Genomic DNA, 22,223 nt, shown 5'->3' with positions numbered 1-22,223 from the left:
ACTTGGGTCCCTGCCCCAACGCTCATTTTCTCCCTGGGCGCTTGCTACTGGTTCCTGGATGACATAAAAGGAACCTTGAAGATGAGGCTGAACCCCAGCCTTTGGGGTTGGGGTTATGGCAGCCCTCTTCCTGGGAGGTCTTGCTACCTCACCCCGCCCATCTTTCAGCCCACCTTTAGGCCCTGGGTCATGGGCAAGCAAGTAGTTCTTGCTGTGATGTGCAAGTGTGTGAGCCAGTAAGTTAGGGACAAGGGGCTTTTTATTGGAACAAAGATACAGTGAAACTGTACTCCCACTGCTCCCACCCGCCATCTGGGCTGGACCCCCCCTGTGGGACCGCTGGCGGTTGGTTGCGACTGCCTTGTCCTCCCAGGCCTGCACAGCCATGGGGTGGTCAGTCCTGGATGTTCTGTGTGATCCAGCTTCTCACAGCAGCCACCCGGGTATAGACACCTGGGAAGTGAGGTCGCCCGCAGCCATAGCCCCAGCTGGTGACCCCAGTTAACACCCACTGGCCAGAGGGCTCCCTGCAGGCCAGAGGTCCCCCAGCATCACCCTGAGGGAGGAGAGAGGAAAGGCACTCAGAGAGGCAGGCCAGTTTTCCCCCCCCCCCGTCCCCATAGCAACCCTGGGGCAGGAGAGGGCTACCCGGTCCGCACACCCGGGGCTGGCCACACAGGAGTGTCTCCTGGGCTCTCCATGTGACGCCAAGTGAGGGTCCCTGTGAGCCTCACTTTTACTACCTGGGAAATGGGCTTAGTGCCAGGATAAGCCACTCCTCTGGCTGGCAGACACCTGTGAGACCTGCCACAGGTTCCCTAGCAGCACGGCCTCGCCCTGCATGCAGCCTGTTCCCATTCCTCGCCTGCAGGGCGGCAGTGAGGCTGTGGGTGGGGACTGGCTTGTGATGGATGCCCAATAAACAGTGGTCCATGGAAACATCTGAGGGTGATGAGGTTCCCTGCTTGATCAGCTAAGTTTGTGCCAGAGGGTCCTGGCTGTGGGCTCAGAGCGGCCAGAACCTTGCTGTCCTGGATGGATGGGCCCTCACCCCGGCAGAACACCCATTTCAGTTTTAAACTGTGCTCACTGAACAGCTGTCCACACCGCCCTGCGGGAAGCCGGCGCACAGCATGCGGCTGCTGATCTGCACGGGGTAGTAGCGGCGGCAGGCCTGCTCGCTGAGGAGCCGCACGGCCGCCTTCTGCAGCTGCCGCGCCATGGAGCCTGCGGGCGAGACGGGCAGTAGCCACGAGGGACGGGCCGGAGGCCCTCCAGACCGGTAACCCCTGAGGGTGCGGGCCTGGCTCCTCCTGCCGGACTCGCCTACCTCCCTCTCGGACGGAGCCCCAGCCGGTGATGACACAGCGGGCCCCGCTGGGGGGCCTGGGTGCGGGCTCGGGCAGGCAGATGGGCTGCACCAGGCGGCTTCGGTGCACAGGCCCTGCCAGCTCCAGCAGCGCCACGTCGTAGTCGAGCGTGTAGAGGTTGTAGAAGGGGTGCTTGTAGATGCGGGCCACGCGCTCCAGCTGCCCGTCGGCGCCGCTTAGGAACGGTGTGCCCAGAAAGGCCACCCACTGCTTGGGGTCTCCGTAGCTGTAGGGTGCGTGGGGACAGGTGTCCTGGGTTCCGGCACCCCAGTCACCACCTGCCTGTGCTCCTCTGGACTCTGCCCCACCGGGCTGAGGCTGGCCCCGGCCTGTGCTCGGGGGTGGGCAGGGCCCAGCCTCTGGGCCTGTGTTGCCCATGGATATGGGGTGAGTCATCCCTCCTAGGACAGTGCGGGGGGGGGGGGGGGGGGGCCTCCCTGAAATGCACCCACAGCAATGAGGTGACATCACAGGTTATCCGATTCTGCCCAATATTAGGGCTCTGGTGGCCAGTTCCTGCCCGTTCCCCCTGACCCCGCCCTGCAGAGAGCAATGTGCGCAAGAACGGGTGTCTCCGAGGAGGCAGGGCCACCTACTGAGCAGCCTGCCATGAAGGGCTCCCCATTGTGTGGCCTTTGGAGGATGGAGAGGCATCATACCCCATGCACCACCACGCTGGGCCTGGACTGGAAGAGGCTGCAGCCTGGGGTTTGGGGCAGGAGGTGTGTGTGTGTAGGGTTGAATCCCTGCAGCCCCATGGGGTGAGTGGGCGGGGGTGGGGTCATAAGTCATTTCCGGCGAGCCACCGCTGGGCCGGGCATTGGGGACAGGCGGACTCACACGCCGAAGCAGTGCGCGGCGGACAGCAGCCACCGCTGTGCCGGGCATTGGGGACAGGCGGACTCACACGTCGAAGCAGTGCGCGGCGGACAGCAGCCACCGCTGGGCCGGGCATTGGGGACAGGCGGACTCACACGTCGAAGCAGTGCGCGGCGGACAGCAGCCACCGCTGTGCCGGGCATTGGGGACAGGCGGACTCACACGTCGAAGCAGTGCGCGGCGGACAGCAACCACCGCTCCGCCACCAGCACGGCCCCGCAGCGGTGCTCCCGGCGCCGCAGCCACAGGCTCGCCTGCCACGGCCACTCCCCGAGGCCGGCCGCGCTGCCGCCCACGATCCTGGTCCGCGCTGCCCCCGGCGCCAGGCCGCAGTCTGCAGGAGAGCGGGCACAGGGCATTGGGCAGATGCAGCCTCACTCGGCCCCTTGGGGGGGACCCACCCCGAAAAAGCTCCGCACAAACGCTGCACTTGGTCCTACAAACGCCTCCTCCAGGCTTTTCCCAAATGCTACTGGAAATGCATTTAAGTATGTTTCCTACAACCTCAGCTTGGGGCCGTGCCTCCCCCCGGGATGGGGACCAGGATACTGTCCTCCCACCACCACGCCTTCCAGGCTTCTCGGTGCTGGCTCAGATCTTCCCACACCCTTAGCACCAAGAGGCCCTGCTTGCCCACCAGCTCCTGTGCTAGTCCGTCTTCCCAGACACGCTGTGCTGTGACACCTGCCACCCCCAGCACAAGGTGCACCCTCAGAACACAACTGCAGAAAGCACGGTGGTGTCACCCATCAGGGGCACGCCTCCCCACCTGGTCCCACAGAGCCGTTCGGAGCCTGCCCCTTCCCAGCCACTCCCACCGCCCTCCACGCTGAGGGAAGGCTCCCGCTCTGGCCTCGGCTGGAAGAAGAGATGGGGAGACGAGAGGCCGCCTGCCCGTCCCCGCCAGCCCCACCGCCTCCCCCTCCTGATGCCATCTGGACCTTGCCCAGGGGCCGGGGAATCTGGCAGATGTGTGTGCCCTTTCCTGGAAACACTGCCCCCACAGCGGACGCCTGCCGTAGCTCCTGGAAATGTGAAAATCACCAGGCTAAAGGCCAGAACCAGATGAAGCTAGCTAGGGAGTTAACTGTTTCTCCCAAGAACAGTTACAGCTGTGCAGGATCACACCCACATTCTCTGAGTGCCCCTGCTGGAAACCCTGTGCCTCGCACCAGACCGGCAGAAACGGCTGTGAAGGAAAGGTCCCCTTGGGTCTGGAGGGTCTAAATCCCGGAACTTTCCCTCCATTTCCAGTCTGGGTGCAGGTTCAGATAAGGGGGTTCTAGACTCAACATGTCGCCTCTGTCTTAACTGTGATTCCCAAGGAGACAGGACCCAGGTCCGCCCCACCCTCCGAACCCTCATCCAGGCCCTTGGCACATGGTCTGCTTCGGCCTGAGCCGCTGAGAACCCTGCTTCACCTCAAGGCCACCTACACAGCGCTCCGCCCCCAGATCCTGACCTCCTGGCGACCCGTCGCTGGTTCCTCTGGTGTGGGCCGCCTGGTTGCCTGGTGGGCTCAGGTCTGTTGGGTGACAGGCTCATGGAGCCAGGCCCTTGCCTGACCATGTGCCGGGGGAAAAGGTAAGGCCCCTTATGACCTGTCAGGAAGGATATGACGGAGCAGTGGGATCATGGGGAGTTTTCCCAAACTTCTCTAATGGGATTAAATTGTGCACATACACACATACCCCTGCCCGTACCAATCTGAAGGACAATGAGCCTGAGGAGGGCCCAAGGAGAGGACTGATGATGGAAGAAAGAGGCAGAGACGTCTCCTTGGATCCGTCTCTGTAAGGAGCCGCCGTGAAGATGGCGCGGGACTTGGGGTTAGTGGGAGTTCTGGGGAAGTTCGCACTGAGGAGGAAGGTGGGTGCAGCCTGCACAGACCAGCAGCCTGTGTGCTGAGCATCTGCCCGCGTTGGGAGCTCACCAGAGCAGCCTGCTCCCCGCCTCCCCGTCTGAGCGAAAGCAGCCCAGATGTGGCCCCCGAATCCGGATATGAGAGCAGGAAGCTCGTGTCTGCCTGGAGAGTGGGCGGTTCGCTAACACGGGGTGAGCCTGGCAGATCCCATGTTGCAGAAGTCAGGATGTTTTCTCTGTGGTCCCCCAGGCTCCTGCTGACTTAGCCTTAGTTTGAGCCACATGAAATTGCCTGTACCTGATGGGGCTTTATCTTTGGCCAACAAATACAGCAGTTTTATATAGTTCTGATTAATCCTATATAATAAAGAGGCAATATGCAAATTGACCATCATGCTCTCACACAAGATGGACGCCCCCATGTGGTCTCAAGATGGCCACCACAAGATGGCTGGCAGGGGAGGGCAGTTGTGGGTGATCAGGCCAGCAGGGGAGCAGTTAGGCTGGCAGGGAAGTGGTTAGGGAGTGATCAGGCTGGCAGGCAGGCAAGTGGTTGGGAGCCAGCAGTCCCAAATTGTGAGAGGTTGTCTGACTGCCGGTTTACGCTAGATCCCTAAACTGGCAGTCGGACATCCCCCAAGGGGTCTCAGATTGGAGAGGGTACAGGCTGGGCTGAAGGACACTCTCCCCTTCCCCCCTCCCCCCCAGTGTATGAATTTCGTGCACAGGGCCTCTAGTAATTAATAAAAGTGAACTCAGCATTTTAGACATGAAAGGAAGGATCTCAGGGCTACATTCTCTCTCAGTGTCTCTACTGGCCAGTGAGATACCCTCTCAGTCCATAATGAGAGCCTGGGAGACCAGCTGGCCCTGTGCCCTAGCTTGGTCCTGCTCGGTCCTCTCTCCTATGTACCATTCTGCTACGAGTCTGTTTCTCCGCCTTCTGGGTCCCTGCTGTTCCCAAGCTTAGATGGGGTCTGGCCCAGAGGGGGCTTTATGAGCATGGGATGAGTGGATGGAGAATTCCCTGATGGAGACCCTGGTCAGGGACTCCCTCGTGTACCCCTGAAGTTTCCTTTTTTAAAAATGGGAGCTGTCCTAAACAGTTTGGCTTGGTGGATAGAGTGTCGACCTGTGGACTGAAAGGTCCTGGGTTCGATTCTAGCCAAGGGCACATCCCCAGTAGGAGGTGTGCAGGAGGCATCTGATCGATGTTTCTCTCTCATCGATGTTTCTAACTCTCTCTCCCTCTCCCTAAAAAATTAATAGAATATATATATTTTTTAAATGGGAGCTGACAGGGATTGCAGATTAACACATTTGCCACTAGGTGGTGCAGGTCTGCCCATTCAGTGCCTGTCTCTTCAGTGCCCGCCCATGCCCATGTCCCTGGCTGTCGGGATGATGATGGGCAGACTGGTGTCCCCACAAAAGCCATAGTTGAAGCTCTGATCACACCAGAATGTGGCTGTGGGGAGACGGGGCCTGTGAAGAGGTGATGAAGGTGCAGGGAGGTCTTTGGCTGTGGGCTCTCATCCAGTATGACTGGAGTCCTTCTAAGAAGAGATGAGGACACAGTCACAGGGCAGCCCTGTGCGGACACAGGGGGAAGGCGGCCGTCGGCATGCCAAGGAGAGCGGCTTCAGGAGAAACCAGCCCTGCCCCACCTGGCCTCCAGGACTGGGAGCCAGTCAATGTGAGCCCCCAGCCTGCGGGATGCTGACAGCAGCCCTGACAGACTGACACCGGACCCGCCACCGCCACCGTCATCCATGCCTCCCGGTACCTGGGAGCTGGGGGTCCTTGGTGGCCCGCGAGGCATTTGGGAGCGGTGTCTGCCCCCCGGCGGGGGTGCCCACGGTGCTGGCGGTCCTGCTGGCAGGTTGGCTGGTGGTCCTGCTGGTGGTCCGGAGGGTGGGCCTGCTGGCTGTGGCCCCCAGGGCTGGGGGGCCGGCCACCGTCCCGGGGACATGCGTGGTGGCGACGGGCATCCTTGTGGTGGAGGAGGCAGGAGTGGGGAGGGGCGAGGAGGACATGACGTCCAGGATCCAGCCCTTCAGGCTTGTGATGCGAGCGTACACACCGGGCTTCTTAGCCTGAGCACAGCCGACGCCCCAGCTGACGATCCCCGCCAGAAAAAACACGCCGGGGGTCTCCTCACAGGCGAGGGGGCCCCCGGAGTCACCCTGCAGAGAAGCAAAGAGGGCTGGCTGCGGCCAGCGGGCACCTCTCTGCAGAGGGCACTGCCGGGACCTCTGCATCCCACAGTGGGAGAGGCCGTCAGGGGAGCCGAGGGCAGGGCAGGGGACAGGCCGCAGGGTCCGAAACAGCCCTGCCCTCGTCCCCATGCCCCACCTCCCCGGGGTGAATCCTGTTGGACGGTGTGGGCATACTTGTGTCCCCACAAAAGCCATATCAGGCAGGCAGGCAGGCGAGTGGTTGGAAGCCAGCAGTCCCAGATCCAATAGCTGGATCCTAGATGTCATGTCCTCCTCCCCCCTCCCCACACCTGTGTCCTAATCTGGGATTAGCTTTATTTCAATTAATATACACTGCCCTGGATGGTTTGGCTCAGTGGATAGAATGTTGGCCTGGGGACCATAAGGTCCTGGGTTCAATTCCAGTCAAGGGCATGTGCCCGGGTTGTGGGTTTGACCCCCAGGTTGTGCAGGAGGCAGCCAATCAATGATTCTCTCTCATCATCTCCCTCTCCCTTCCTCTCTGAAATCAATAAAAATATATTTATTTATACAATGTATCTCTTTTTAAAATATGTACATATAAAATATGACTTTAAGTATGCGTATAGATATATTGAAGTATGTGTACATTTTGTATATCTACCACATTCTTAGAAACTATTTAAATTTTTTTAAAATGTAGTTTTATTTTGATTTTAGAGAGAGAGGAAGGGAGAGGGAGAGAGAAACATCCATCAGATACCTTCTGCATGACCCCCACTGCGGACGGAGTCCGAAACCTGGGCATGTGGCCTGACTGGGAATCAAACTGGCGACCTCATGGGGCATGGGACAAGGCTCAGCCAACTGAGCCGCATCGGCCAGGGCCCACCACACACTTTAACCTGCTACCTCCTCTCCTGCTGGGACATACTATCATTTCTCTAAATGACTCGCATTTAGAGAACTTAGTTCAATCCCAGACTTCCCCTCCCTGAAATCCTCAAACCTGGCTCTTCCTCTGAACCCGCTCCGTCCCCTGGAGAGCTACCTGGCAGGAGTCCACCTTGCCCTCCAGGAAGCCGGCGCAGAGCATCCTGTCGGTGAGCGAGAAGTTGTAGAGGGCGCTGCACGCCTTCTGGTCGATGATGCCCACTGACGCGCGCTGCAGGGTGTCTGGCTTCGTTGCTGCCAGGAAAAGGAGACACCCCCCCCCCAATAATGACACAGTGATCGCTGTTCAGTCAACCGTTCGGCTCTGAAAGGCACCCTCCTCCTCCTGCAGGTGGAGAAACTGAGGCTCACACAGCAAGAAGGAGGCTGAGGCCGGATCCCAGCTCTGTCCCAAGCGAGTCCCTAGCTCCGTGGCCGGCAAACTGCGGCTCGCGAGCCACGTGCGGCTCTTTGGCCCCCTGAGTGTGGCTCTTTCACAAAACACCACGGCCTGGGTGAGTCTGTTTTGAAGAAGTGGCGTTAGAAGAAGTTTAAGTTTAAAAAATGTGGCTCTCCAAAGAAATTCCAATCATTGTACTGTTGGTGTTTGGCTCTGTTGACGAATGAGTTTGCCGACCACTGGGCTAGCCCCGTCGGTGACCTGTGGGGAGGCCACTCTGAGTTTCCAAAGGAAGCACTGACTCTTGGGGCTCTGACGGGTAAGGCACAGGGTCTGAAGCTGCTTCTGGAGAGGCCACAGAGGACGTGTGTTCGCTGGTGCCCGCCCACGCCCATGTCCCTGGCTGTCAGGACCGGTCAGTCTCTGTCAGGGCTACTCATTTCTACTTTTGTAGCAGGAAAGCCACCACAGCTCACCTGTCAGCAAAGGGACTCTGCTGTGTGCCAGTTAAATGTTGTGTCTATGGAGAAACCAAGATGGTGGTAAAGGCAAACAACAATCTGCCACCTCTCACAACATTTCAAAACTACAACTAAAAGACAAACGGGAGGAGGATCCAAGATGGCTGCTCGGGTAGACACCTAACCGCAGCAGCACACAACAATTTCAACGGAATACAACTAAAATGTAGAGTGGACATCGCCCAGAGCTACAGGTAGTCGACTGACTGAAAACTCTACAATAGGAAGGAGGGAGAAAACCAGAAGGAAAATCAGAGGAGCTGAAAAAAAGCCTAAGGTACGGAGACATGCTGCGCGCTCACACGCACGTGTGCGCAGAGAGGTCGCAGCCGGAGAGGAGGAGAGGGCTGGGTGCTGCCTGGTGTTCCCTAGCAGGAAGGAAATAGAACCGCCAGCCTGGGCTGAACCCCCGAACCGGCAGCGCTGAGCCCCAGTTATGGGCCAGTCCCTGGGGACCCAGGCTCCGGCAGGGGAAGACAGGGCTGTGAGGCGGAATCCCGGGGGAGCAGCGAAAGGCGGGGCCCCCGGAGTCGCGCGCACATTGTGCGCAGAGGACTGAATGTTGACTCTGATGCTGGATTACCCTAGCCGGAAGGAACAGGGCCTCTGGCGGCGCTGAGCCTCAGTCCGGACTGCCCCGAACTCCAGGTCTGGGCCAGTCCCTGGGGACCCAGGCTCAAGCAGAGGGAGACGGGCTGTGAGGTGGAGTCCTGGGAGAGCGGCGAAAGGCCGAGCCCCCGGAGTCGTGCACACTGCGCGCAGAGGACAGTCTGTTGACTCTGATCCTGGACTCCCCTAGCGGGAGGGAGAAAGAAAGCTCCAGACTGAAGGAACGCGACAGGGAGCAGGAGCCCCTGCCGGACACCGGCCAGCCAGGCACCAGCAAGGAGCCAGGCGACGGGGCCCCCAAAGGGGAGGGTGCCCCTGAGCCTTCGATCGCTGAGCACAGGCAACGGAGCCAAGGCCGGGGGCTGCTTCCTGGGCGGCGCCGACCCCGGCAACAGGCTGAAGCAGCGCAGGAGCCCGCGGAGAACAAAGGGGTGCCACAGGCCAACCTGCTGAGCTCCCAGGACAAGGAGGAAGAAATCAAAGAAGTTCTCAATGTGAAGAAATCAAGTGAGAGCAAAAGATAGTAAAATTACTTAAGAAAGAATACAAAGAAGATCTTGAAAATTCAAAGATTAAGTCAGAACTCAACTCACCAGCCAACATTGCAACATAAATGTGTTTTTTTAAAAAAAAGAAAAAGGGACAAAATGTTGGAACAGCGGTGACCAGGCCTAGAGTGCCGAGGCACAAGGCAGTGGCAGCTGGACCCGGAGCAGCAGTGGCCAGGCCCCAGAGCAGCAGCGGCCAGAACCAGAGCATCAACAGCCAGCACTGGAGCAGCCAGACCTGGGGCAGTGGCAGCCAGGCCTGAGGCGGAGGCAGCCAAGCCCAGGGTGGCCAGTCCAGGAACACCCAGACCCGGAGTGGCCGGGCCCAAAGCAGCCGGGTTGGGAGCAGCCAGGCCCAGAACAGCAGTAGCCAAGCCCAGAGCATCCAGGCCGGGAGCAGCCAAGCTCGGAGCAGCCGGGCCCGGGGCAGCCGGGCCTAGAGCAGCCGGGTCGGGTGCGGCCAGGCCCAGAGCAGCCGGGTCTGGTGCAGCCAGGCCCAGAGCAGCGGCTGCCAGGCTGGGAGCGGCCAGGCCCTGAGCAGCCGGGCCCGGAGCAACCGGGCCCAGAGCAGCTGGGTCGGGTGCAGCCAGGCCTGAAGCAGCAACAGCCAAGTCCAGAGCAACTAGGTCGGGAGCGGCAGTGACCAGACCCAGAGCAGCTGGTTGTGGAACGAACCAGAGCAACAGAGGCCAGGCCCGGAGCAGCCAGGCCCGGAACAGCTCGCTCCTCGCCTTCCCCTGCCCCACGGCTGCCTCTCAGACATGGCTGGAAACTATTGCGGGAACTTGAGGGTCTGCTGAATCAAGTGATGAAGGCTTAGATCTGGATGTGTTGAGTTAGTATAGCGCTGGGGTGTTGATCTGTGAGTGCCTTGGGTGGGGCCTGGATGAGGCTGGTTGACCTATTTGGAAATGTCTTTTGTGTGAAGTGTATCATTGGGCATGTGGAGGTATTATTGATATGAGAAAATGCTAAGTAACAGATTTACTATCTGAAAAGGGATTTACTATCGGGGAAAGGGAGGGAGGAAGAGACTGAACATAAACTGTGCACCTATGGATGAGGACAATGGGGGATGGGGAGGGGCGGAGGGTGGGGTGGGAACCTGGTGGAGGGGGGAAGAAATGAGGAACTTTTGTAATAATATGAACAATAAAGATTTATTTAAAAATAAATAAATAAATAAAAATAAAAATAAAAGCGCCAAAAAAAAAAAAAAAAAAAAAAAGACAAAACGTCTATCACCCAGAACCACGGGAAAGCTGGCTGAACGGAGCACAAGCGCTGAAAAGCTGAGGTACGGAGGCAGTGAATCCAGCTGGTGGCGGGTGACTGGGTGCACAGCTTTTTTTCAACCTGAAGGGAAACAAGCTCCCGAACACTCTGAAATCCAGTTTCTGGGGACAGGCAGGGGACCCAGACGCCTACAGGGAGAAGCTGGTCTGTCGGCCATCGGGTCTGAAAGTGAGGGTGACTTTTTGCAGAGGTGCGCCCAGCAATCATTGTTTTCTGCGCTGGAGCGCGGGGACACGGGGACTTGGGAACATGGAAAGGCAGAGAGGGCTGATGGCAGCCATCGCTGTTTGCCATGCCCCAGCCTAGTGACACCCTGAGACCCCGCCCCACCCTGAGACCCTGTCCCCTGAGGCCCCACCCCCACACATTCTACAAACCCACCCAGGCTCTACACAGTGGCATTTGCATATAAATGGCCTGCCCTGTCCCAGCTTAACCAAATAAACTGCAGCTCCAGTCAGACTGCTCCAAAACCGCCAAAGCCCAAGCAAAGAGGAGAAAACTGTAGCTCTTTCTGTAGCTCCTGCTGGGTGGCCTCAGACAGTAGCTGACCTGCACCCCATTGGAGATCCAGAAGCTAGTGTATCTAGTGGTCTGTGTGAGACACCAGATTTCAACTACTCTCATAAGGGACACATTCAAGAGGCGGACTCAGTGAGCATTAAAGCCCTACTGGAACAAGTCTGCCCATAAATGTGTCTCCAGCACAGCAATTCTTCCGTTATATACACAGGGTCCTCACAGCCAACTGGCCTGGAGGTCAATTCCTTCCGGTGACACCAACAACAATCAAGACTTAACTACAGTTAATGGTAAGATATGTACACATATAATACCTTAATAAAAAATTAAAAGAAAAAAAAAAGACTTAACTACAACAAGATGGTACACACAGTCCACAAAGGGTGTCCACCTCAGGTAACTGGGAGGTTGACCCATCGAACCATATAGGACACCCAGCACACAAAGGTATCCTACCAACTCAGGGAAGCAGCAAAAATGAGGAGACAGGGAAACAGAACACAAAGGGAAGAAATGGAGAACAAATGACTGGATATAGAGTTCAAAGCCATGGTTATAAGGTTTTTCAAGAATTTCCTAGAAAAGGCCGATAAATTTAATGAGACCCTCGAGGATATAAAAAGGGACCAACGAGAAATTAAACATACACTGACTGAAATAAAAAATATTATACAGAGACACAACAGCAGACTAGAAGAACAAAAGAATCAAGTCAAAGATTTGGAATACAAAGAGGCAAAGGACACTCCTCTGCAGAAGCAAGAAGACAAGAGAATCCAGAAAGTTGAAGATAGTGTAAGAAGCCTCTGGGACAACTTCAAATGTACCAACATCAGAATTGTGGGGATGCCAGAAGAAGAGAGAGAGCAAGACACTGAAAACCTCTTTGAAAAAATAATGACCGAAAACTTCCCCCACCTGGTGAAAGAAATAGACTTATAAGTCCAGGAAGCACACAGAACCCCAAACAAAAGGAATCCAAAGAGGACCACACCAAGACAAATCATAATTAAAATGCCAAGAGCAAAAGACAAAGAGAGAATCTTTTTTTAAAAAAATATATTTTATTCATTTTTTACAGAGAGGAAGGGAGAGAGATAGAGAGCTAGAAACATCGATGAGAGAGAAACATCAACCAGCTGCCTCCTGCACACCCCGCACTGGGGATGTGCCCACAACCAATGTACATGCCCTTGACAGGAATTGAACTTGGGACCTTCCAGTCCACAGACCGACGCTCTATCCACTGAGCCAAACTGGTTTCGGCCAAAGAGAGAATCTTACAAGCAGCAAGAGAAAAACAGTTACCTACAAGGGAGCACCCATACGACTTTCAGCTGATTTCTCAACAGAAACTATGGAGGCCAGACGGGAATGGCAAGAAATATTCAAAGTGATGAATAGCAAGAACCTACAACCAAGATTACTCTACCCAGCAAAGCTATCATTCAGAGTTGAAGGCCAGATAAAGAGCTTCACAGATCAGAAAAAGCTAAAGGAGTTCATCACCACCAAACCAGTATTATATCAAATGCTAAAAGGTGTTCTTTAAAAAGAGAGAAAAGAAGAAAAAAGTAAAGATAAAAATTATGAACAACAAATACATATCTATCAACAAGTGAATCTAAAAGTCAAGTGAATTAAAAATCTGAAGAACAGAATAAACTGGTGAATATAATAGAATCAAGGGCATAAAATGGGAGGGGATTGATAATTCTCAGGGGAAAATGGGTGTCTGAGTGGGGGTTATGGGAAGAGGCTGGACAAAAATCGTACACCTATGAATGACGACAGTGGAGGGGGAGAGTAAGGGCAGAGGGTGGGATGGGGACTGGGTGGAGGGGAGTATGGGGGGGGGGAAGGAGGAAGAATTGTAATAATCTGAACAATAAAGATTTATTTAAAAATTTTCTTAAAAAGAAAGGCAGGAGATCACTAGTGTACTAAAGGCTACTAAAACTTAGAAACAGTTGACAAAAGTAGCCAGGTTTAGAAAGCACAATAGAATCAATACTGGACAATTTTTGTGTGATTGTTTAAAAATCTAAAATTATAATTGTTAGAAATAAATAAAAAATAAATAAAAAGTAAATGCTGTGTATAAGGAAGAGCTGTGCCGGGCCTGTGGCTGGAGGCGAGCAGAGCCGCGGTGTGCGGGCATCGGGAGAGGGCCCCATCCGGCACTCACCATTCCCCTCCTGCGTGTTGCCCCACCCGGAGATGACGCACTTGCGGCCCACGGGGAACTTGTGGATGGCCAGGGGCAGGCAGATGGGCTGGACATGCTTGTTGAAGACCAGGGGCCGCGCCAGCTCCAGGAGGGCCACGTCGAAGTCCAGGATGCTGGGGTTGTACTGGGGGTGCAGCACCGTCCGCCTGAGCCCCATCTTCACCGGGCTCCCGCCGACGCCCGTGAGCGACACCGTGCCCAGGTGCGCCTGCACCAGCTCCACCTTCGTGCTGCCAACAGGGGGCCGCTCAGACCCCGCTGCCCCGGCCGGACTCCGGGGAGGGGCACCGGGAGGACGGAGCGGCCCCTGGCTGCTCCCCCAAAGCAGCCCCAAACTGGGGGCCGGGGCCTCGTTTCCTTGTCCGAACGAGAGGGAGCTGGCCCAGAGGCATGAGAGCCCCCGACAGCTTGATGACGCAGCGGTCAGTGCCTCCCGGCTGTCCCTCCCCCGGGAGCCCTGGTGCGCCCCGAAAACCAGCGTGACAGATTATTCTCCCGAGCTGGCTCCCCCAGGGCCCCCCTTCTCCCTCAGCTCCCCTCTCATCTGCAATCAGACACCCAGACACCAGGACGGTGAGTGGGGGAGGGGGGTGGGGCGGGGGCTCTGCCATGGCCCCTGGAGCACAGATGGCCACACCCTGGTCCTACCTGGTTTCTGAGTGCGGGGAGGGCGGGGCCCGGGGGCGGGGAGGCCGGGGGCGGGGCCCGGGGAGGGCGGGGCCCGGGGGCGGGGAGGCCGGGGGGGCCGGGGAGGCCGGGGGGGCCGGGGAGGAGGAGGGACGGGGAGGCCGGGGGGGACGGGGAGGCCGGGGGGGATGGGGAGGTAGAGGGACGGGGAGGCTGGGGGGACGGGGAGGAGGAGGGACGGGGAGGCCGGGGGGACGGGGAGGCGGGGGGACGGGGAGGCCGGGGGGACGGGGAGGCGGAGGGACGGGGAGGCCGGGGGGACGGGGAGGCCGGGGGACGGGGAGGCCGGGGGGACGGGGAGGCCGGGGGGACGGGGAGGCCGGAGGGACGGGAAGCTGGAGGGACGGGCCCGGGGGCTGGGGGCCCAGAGGGACGGGGGCGGAGGGACGGGCCGGGGGGCTGGGGGCTCAGAGGGACGGGGGCCGGAGGGACGGGAAGCTGGAGGGATGGGGGCCGGAGGGACGGGCCCGGGGGCTGGGGGCCCAGAGGGACGGGGGCGGAGGGACGGGCCGGGGGGTAGGGGGAGCTGAGCCGTCTTACTGGTTGAAGCAGTGGGCGGCCGACAGCAGCCAGCGCTCTCCCACCACAGTGGCTCCGCAGAAGTGCCTGGCGCCCTCCTTCAGGCTGGCCTGCCAGGGCACCTCCCCGGGGGCGGCGCCGAGCCCGCCCACGATGCGGGTGGGCTTCTCCACCGCCGGCCTGGCGCCGCACTCTGCGGAGAGGAGAGCCGGCCTCCTGGAGGCTGGAGCGGGCCCCAGAGCCGGGGCCCCGACGCCGGCGCAGCCCCCGCTCTGACGGCCGCGCGGCCGCTCCGCTCTGCAGAGGGTCACTGAGGCTCACAGGTCCCCACTGTCCCACAGGCTGGCAGCAAGCACGTGGCACAGCCGGGGGGCAGGTTAAAGGTGCGAAGACAGTCCGGGCTGCTGGCTCAGTGGGTAGAGCATCTGCCCTTGGACTGAAGGGTTGCAGGGGTTTTTTGTTTTAATATATTTTATTGTTTTTTTACAGAAAGGAAAGGAGAGGGATAGAAAGCTAGAAACAATGATAAGAGAGAAACATCCACCAGCTGCCTCCTACACACCTCCCACTGGGGATGTGCCCACAACCAAGGTACATGCCCTTGACCGGAATCAAACCCGGGACCCTTCAGCCCGAAGGCCGACGCTCTATCCACTGAGCCAAACTGGTTTCGGCTGAAAGGTCACAGGTTTGATTCTGGTCAAGGGCACGTACCTGGGTTGCAGGCTCCATCCCTGGCCCCCAGTTGGGGCACGTGCAGGGGGCAACCAAGCACTGTGAGTTATGTTTCTCTCTGTGTGTCTCTCCCCCTCCTTTCCACTCAAAAAAAAAAAAAAAATCAATGGGGAAAAAATAATCCTAGAGTGAGGATTAACAAAAATAAATAAATGGAAAAAATACCCTCAAGTGAGGATTAAGAAAAGAAGATACAATTATAAGGTGCCTCGGCCCCATCAGACCAAGACAAGAAGCCAGACACAGACCCAAAGCCCCCAAGGTCAGGTTTATGAGCTTGCGCTACAGGGGGGAGCCAGCACATCAGACCCCTGGTGGGGGGTCACCAAACACAGGGGGACTCAGGTTAGTGTGGGATGTTGGGACAGGCTGGCGTACAGGGGCCATTTCTGTGAAAGAGTCTGGATGGGCTCAGAACACCGCAGTTTTGCGGGACCATAAAGGAGGGCAGCTCAGATCTGGGCCCTTGCAAACCACCAAGCAAAGACGGATGTAAATGTGTTTCAAGACCCACCAGGCCAACAGACTTAGCAGCTGAGCCGGTCACTCTAAAATGTGTACGATGGCTGATTTCATGTTGTGTTTCTTGTGTGTCACCACAATGAAAGATAAAAGTAAAGAACACGGATAAGCTGGATTTTACCTGGAAAGAGAAGCATACAAGCACATCTAGAAAAATTTTGAAAAGAAAAAAGAAAAAAGATCGAGGGTCCTTGGCCATGGAAGTGTACACACACTTGCTCTGTGTAAGTGGTGTTTCTGGAGGCCCCCCCTGTGTGAAAACCCAGTGGGTCTCTCTCCCACCCAGGTCCCCCCATGATGGTCACTCGCTTCCTGTTGACCCTTCGGGGTATTCTGTGTTTACCCAACTGGATGGCCGGACTGTCCTTGGCCATCAATCTGAAGGATGCCCGTGTGTGTGTGTGTGTGTGTGTGTGTGTCTCAGCCTGTGCCCATGACAGACATCCCTGGTCCATCACCCATTTCTTCCCCATAGAGCGGCAGGAAGCCAGCGCCAGCCGATCGGACCCTGCCGGCCGCATGTGCCCGCCCCTGCCGTCCCCCCGGACATACCTTGTGGCTTAGAGGCCGTCGCTGAGCCGAGAGGCGCGGAGCTGGGGGCCGCCGTGGGTCTGATGGGGGTGCTGACCGCCGGGCTCTTGGGGCTGGTGGGCCAGGCGGCGCCGGGGGCGGCGGGGGCGGGAGCCGCCGAGGGAGCCAGGGGCTTGCCGGCCGAGGCCATCGCCCCCAGGATCCAGTCCCGCAGCCGGGTCACCCGGGCGTAGACCCCCGGGCGCCGGGCCTCGGCACAGCCGATGCCCCAGCTCACGATGCCGGCCAGGAAGAACCTGCCGGAGGGCTCCTCGCACACCAGGGGGCCTCCCGAGTCGCCCTAGGAGGCAAAGGCACGGACTCAGAGGGTCAGGGCTCCCGGCTCCGGGTCCCAGAGCCGCCCCTGGGCGGGGCCGCTTCCCACAACAGCTCACAGAGAAAAGGTGAGCTGATAAGTCACATTTCAGAACCTCTGTTTCCTCTTTCATAAAAATAAAACAGGGCGGTGGGACCATGGGACCTGGGAGATTCCTTCAGCTCTACCACTAGCAGTTCCAACCCAGCCCAGCCAGCACCATCCCTGCCCTCCACCCCTGCCCCCCACTGGGCCACCCTCGCTCAGGCTGGCAGTGTGGCTCCCGCTGGAGCCTGCAGTCCGCTCAGGCTGTGGCCTTCTCCTGCCGTGCCTGCTCTCTCCTCACCTACCCTGCCCTGTGATCCTTCGCCTTCTCCTCACACCCAGCGCACCTGGACTCTGACATTCTCAAACAAAGAACTTTCTTATTTCCTTGCCCCCAACCAGGGATCAAATCTGCAACCCGGGTATGTGCCCTGACTGGGAATCGAACTGGCAACCTTTGGTGCGTGAGATGACACCCAACCCACTGAGCACACCGGCCAGGGACCCATTTTACTCTGATGTATTGGTTTTTGGAGAGAGCGGAAGAGAGAGATTTGTTGTCCTACTTATTTATGCATTCATTGGTTGAGTATTGTATGTGCCCTGACTGGGATCGAACCCACAACTTCAGCATATCAGGAAGAAGCTCTAACCCACTGAACTACCTGGCCAGCGCTTATTTTATTTTTAATATATTTTTTTATTGATTTCAGAGAGGAAGGCAGAGGGAGAGGGAGAGAGAGATAGAAACAACAATGATGAAAGAGAATCATTGATTGACTGCCTACTGCACACTCCCCAGTGGGAATCGAGCCCACAACCTGGGCATGTGCCCTTGACCAGAATCGAACCCGGGACCCTTCAGTCCACAGGCTGATGCTCCATCCACTGAGCCAAACTGGCTAGGGCAGGGCTCATTTTACTTTTTAATTTGTTGAGGAGACACTGGTTAACAACCTTACACAGGTTTCAGGTGCACGATTCTAGCACACATCATCTGTCACTGCACTGTGTTCACCCCTCACGTTACCTCCGACCACCAGCAGTGCTCCCTCATTGTTCCCAACACTTCCTCCAGGCGCTGGGTGTTTTTGTTTGTTTTTCAATATATAGTTTATTTATGTTTTACAGAGGAAGGGAGAGGGATAGAAAGTTAGAAACATTGATGAGAGAGAAACGACGACCAGCTGCCTCCTGCACACCCCCCACTGGGAATGTGCCTGCAACCAAGGTACATGCCCTTGACCGGAATCGAACCCAGGACCCTTGAGTCCGCAGGCCGATGCTCTATCCACTGAGCCAAACAGGTTAGGGCTAGGCTCTGGGTTTCTGCTATGGAAACCTGAGCACAGGTAGCAGTCTCTCCCCACCCACCAGGCTTCAGAAATGAGAACAAACGGACTACAGCCCTGGCCAGTGCACCTCAATGGGTAGAGCAGCAGCCCCTGCACTGCAGGTTCAATTCCCAGGAAGGACACACATCTGGGTTGCAGGTTGGATTCCTCAGCTCTGGTCGGGGGTCATGCAGAGGCAACCAGTCCACGTGTCTCTCTCCTTCCCCTTCCTCCCTTCCATTTCTCTAGAAGTCAATGGAAACAACACCCTCGTGTGAGGATGAACAAAACAACAACACACGCAGAAATAAAAGCCTACAAAGAAGGAGGCCCAGGGCTGAACGCTGTGCTAAAGCCACGGGTAGAAACCGGGGCCGCCTCGGGCGGGCGTGCTCTGGGCCCCGCGGCCGGGCTCACCTGGCAGGAGTCCACCTTGCCGTCCAGGTAGCCGGCGCACACCATGCGGTCGGTGAGCGAGCTGCCGTACAGGCTGGCGCACAGGGCCTGGTCCAGCAGCTCCACCGTGGCCTTCTGCAGCAGCTCCGGCTTGATCACTGCGCGGGCGGGAGAGGCCAGGGGTGAGCGTTCCCGGGCCTGGCAGCCGGCGGACTTCTCCTATCTGCGCCTCGGCTTCCCCAGCTGCCGGCAGAGGGACTGCAGCACGGGCCCCAGAAGCCAGCGGAGAGAACAGGCTCTACGATGCCTCCTGATGACACTCTCCACTCCCACAGCTAAGAGGTGTCCAGCCGAAACCGGTTTGGCTCAGTGGATAGAGCATCGGCCTGCGGACTGAAAGGTCCCGGGTTCGATTCCGGTCCAGGGCGTGTACGTTGGTTGCAGGCACATCCCCAGTGAGGGGTGTAAAGGAGGCAGGTGATCTATGTTTCTCTCTCAACGATGTTTCTAACTCTCTATCCCTCTCCCTTCCTCTCTGTAAAAAATCAATAAAAATATATATTTTAAAAAGATACATATATATAAAAAGAAGCCGTATTCAATATACAGTAGGTCCTCGGGTTACGTCGGAGATCCATGCCTACGTCTCAACGGAAGGCAATTTTCGCCGTAAGTCAGAACCCACCTACATGAGCACCTGCGTCACACGGAGCACACACAGCAGCTACGAAGTGAAACAGTAAAAAAAAATTTAAAAGATAACAATTCCTGACCTTTACTTGTGCTTAAATAAATAATAAAAAAGATAAAGCACAGATGTACATATGTCGAAATGACGGGACTTTTTTTCCTTTTTTAATAAATAAATGGGAAATGGCAACGTAACCACAAAACAACGTACATCTATTCTGACATAACTGAGGACGGCCTGTACCTCTGTCCAAAGGAATGGAGCCACTCCCAAACGGAGTCAGAGCTGCCATCCAGAACTGCCGTGCACCTCTCAGGCCTCAAGCCGTGGGATGTTAAACAAGGCAAACCACGTCTGACATATCTTCATTCCCACTAATCCCACTGTGACTCAGAGCAAGGGTCAGCAACCATATCTCTCAGGCCACATGTATGTGTGCGTGTGTGTGTGTGTGTGTGTGTGTGTGTGTGTACGCACGTGCTTAACTGGAATCTCCACTAGTTGTTTTCATAGATAAAGCTTTATTGGTTCACTAAAACAAACAAACAAACAAACAAAAAACAGGGCTAAATAACCCTTGGGCTGGGCTTGGGCAACCTTGTGTCCCAAAGAACTGTTGGCAAAGACAGTAAGAAAGCAGAGATTGTGACTGCCGGGTGGACAGCTACCAGGCTGAAGAGGAAAAGCAGTTTTCAGGATAAACACCACTATGTCATGCTGTGGGCACCGTGAGAACAAACAAGTCATCTTCTCTGTCAAAGAGCAGTTTAGACGGCGGCCATTTTGGACTGCGTGACTTGGCAGCCGCCATGTTGGCCGCATGGCTTGCAGCTCCCCAGGGGGCCGCCATCTTGAAACTGCAAAGGCCAACCCCCCTCTCTTTGAATTAGCCAATCGAGAAAGACTGTGCACCTGAGCTCCAATCAAGAGCAAAGGACAGGTCGCATGTGTCAGGGATTATAAAGCCGAGCACCTGCCTGCTCCGTGTGCAGGCGCTTCCAGACCTCGTGTGCACACCCTTCCACGTGGCAGTAAATACGTTTGCCTTGCTGCCTGGCTCCCGCGTGTTTTGTGTTCTACCAGGACCCCTGACTTCGGGGGCTCGCCTTATTTCTAACATCTGTAGGTGTAACCGTTCCTCTTGCCTTCCTCATAAATACCCTCGCCTGTCTCCTCAGCGGAGCCCTGTGCTCCTTCAGTGACCTTGAGCGCAAGGCCAGCGGTGCTGTAACTCGTGCCTAAACGAAGTTGATCTAACGCCGTTTTTTTCTCTGAGGCACAGGCAGCCTTCGTGTGCCACACTAGGGGGCAGCAAAATCAGCCACAGAAAGCACAAAAATGCAAAAAAAACAAAACCCACAAATCCCCCCCAAAAACATGGCGGTAAATATACCATGAAGAGGACCCTCGCTGACAGTCTGAGCTGAAACAAGGAGGCAGGGCTTCACCTTAATGAGAACATGCTTGTCCTCAACTCAAGCGCCCGCAATAGAGCACAAAATTCCCATCTGTATCTACTCGGGGTTCCAGATACACATTAGCAAGTGGGAATCGTGGGTAACGGGGAGCGCTGTGTGGTTAAGCCTGCTCCTGGCAGCCAGCGGGGAGGGAGGGGGACAGGAGAGGGGAGGGGAGGGGAGAGGAGGGGAGGGGAGGAGAGGGGAAGACAGGGGAGGGGGGAGGGGAGGGGAGGACAGGGGAGGGGAGGACAGGGGATGGGAGGGGAGGGGAGGACAGGGAGGGGAGGACAGGGGAGGGGAGGACAGGGGAGGGGAGAGGAGGGGAGGGGAGACAGGGGAGGGGAGAGGAAGGGTAGGGGAGGACAGGGGAGGACAGGAGAGGACAGGGGAGGGGAGGTGGGGGAGGGGAGGGAGGAAGGGGGGACCGGAGGGACAGGGGAAAGACAGGGGAGGGGAGGCGAAGGGAGGGGAGGAAGGAGACAGGGGAGGAAGGGGAGGGGAGGGGAGGGGCCCAGGGGAGGACAGGGGAGGGGAGGACAGGGGAGGGGAGGACAGGGGAGGGGAGGACTGGGGAGGGGAGGACAGGGGAGGGGAGGGGAAGGGGGAGGGGAGGGGAGGGGGCACGGGAGGGAGCTTACGGAAGTCCTCCTTGAGGTAGCCCCAGCCGGAGATGAGGCACTTCCTGCGGGGCGGGAAGACGTGCGTGGTGGCGGGCAGGCACACGGGCTGCACGTGGCGGCCGAAGGGCAGCGGGCTGGCCAGCCGCAGCACGGCCACGTCGAAGTCGGCGGTGTCGGGGTTGTAGGAGGGGTGCGGGATGATCTGGGCCACGCGGGCGCGCACCGTGCTGGCCTCGGCGCCGCTGAGCTGCGTGGTGCCGGCGTAGGCCACCCACTGGGTGGGGTCCTGGAACCTGCGGGCGACACACCCGCTGAGGCCCTTGCACGGCGGGCGGGTCCTCTCTGGGGCCAGGGCTGAGGGTGCCCCAAACCGGCACCAAGACATGGCTCCGCCCTGACCACGTGGCTCAGTGGACAGAGCGTCGGTCTGGGACTGAAGGGTCCTGGGTTCAGTTCCGGTCAAGGGCATGTACCTTGGTTGTGGGCACATCCCCAGTGGGGGTCATGCAGGAGGCAGCTGATCGATGTTTCTCTCTCATCGACGACATTTCTAACTCTCTGTCCCTCTCCCTTCCTCTCTGTAAAAAAAAAATTAATAAAAAATATTTTTTATTTAATGTTTTATTGATTTTATTTATTTATTTTTAATATATTTTATTGATTTTTTACAGAGAGGAAGAGAGAGGGATAGAGAGTTAGAAACGTCGATGAGAGAATCATCGACCAGTTGCCTCCTGCACACCCCCCACCGGGGATGTGCCCGCAACCAAGGTACATGCCCCTGACCGGAATCGAACCCTGGACCTTTCAGTCTGCAGGCCGACGCTCTATCTACTGAGCCAAACCGGTTTCGGCAATAAAATATATTTAAAATAAAAGATATTTTCAAGCAACATCATCAGAAATCATAATAAATATCAAAAATAAAAAAAGGCGTGGGGATTAGCACATCATAAACTAAGACAGAACCCCGCAGG

The 22,223-nt window shown here is 57.1% G+C and overlaps 1 protein-coding gene across 1 annotated transcript; it reads right to left on the bottom strand.

The window, feature by feature from the left end:
- Positions 1 to 164: 164 nt before the first annotated feature.
- TMPRSS9 (transmembrane serine protease 9) lies at positions 165 to 21,631 on the bottom strand. Its single transcript, XM_036460084.2, has 11 exons — positions 21,265 to 21,631; positions 18,497 to 18,633; positions 16,367 to 16,685; positions 14,579 to 14,750; positions 13,310 to 13,581; positions 7,344 to 7,480; positions 5,899 to 6,298; positions 2,412 to 2,583; positions 1,331 to 1,596; positions 1,091 to 1,227; positions 165 to 556 (listed from the first exon to the last, which is right to left on the bottom strand). Exons 1-11 carry the CDS (start codon positions 21,629 to 21,631, stop codon positions 395 to 397), a joined length of 2,541 nt encoding a protein of 846 aa, XP_036315977.1. The 3' UTR covers positions 165 to 394.
- Positions 21,632 to 22,223: the final 592 nt, after the last annotated feature.

This window comes from Pipistrellus kuhlii, unplaced genomic scaffold (assembly GCF_014108245.1).
Source record: "Pipistrellus kuhlii isolate mPipKuh1 unplaced genomic scaffold, mPipKuh1.p scaffold_m20_p_30, whole genome shotgun sequence".
Lineage (NCBI taxonomy): Eukaryota > Metazoa > Chordata > Mammalia > Chiroptera > Vespertilionidae > Pipistrellus > Pipistrellus kuhlii.
The sequence above is the reverse complement of the archived record's forward strand: the minus strand, read 5'-3'. Positions and strand labels throughout refer to the sequence as shown.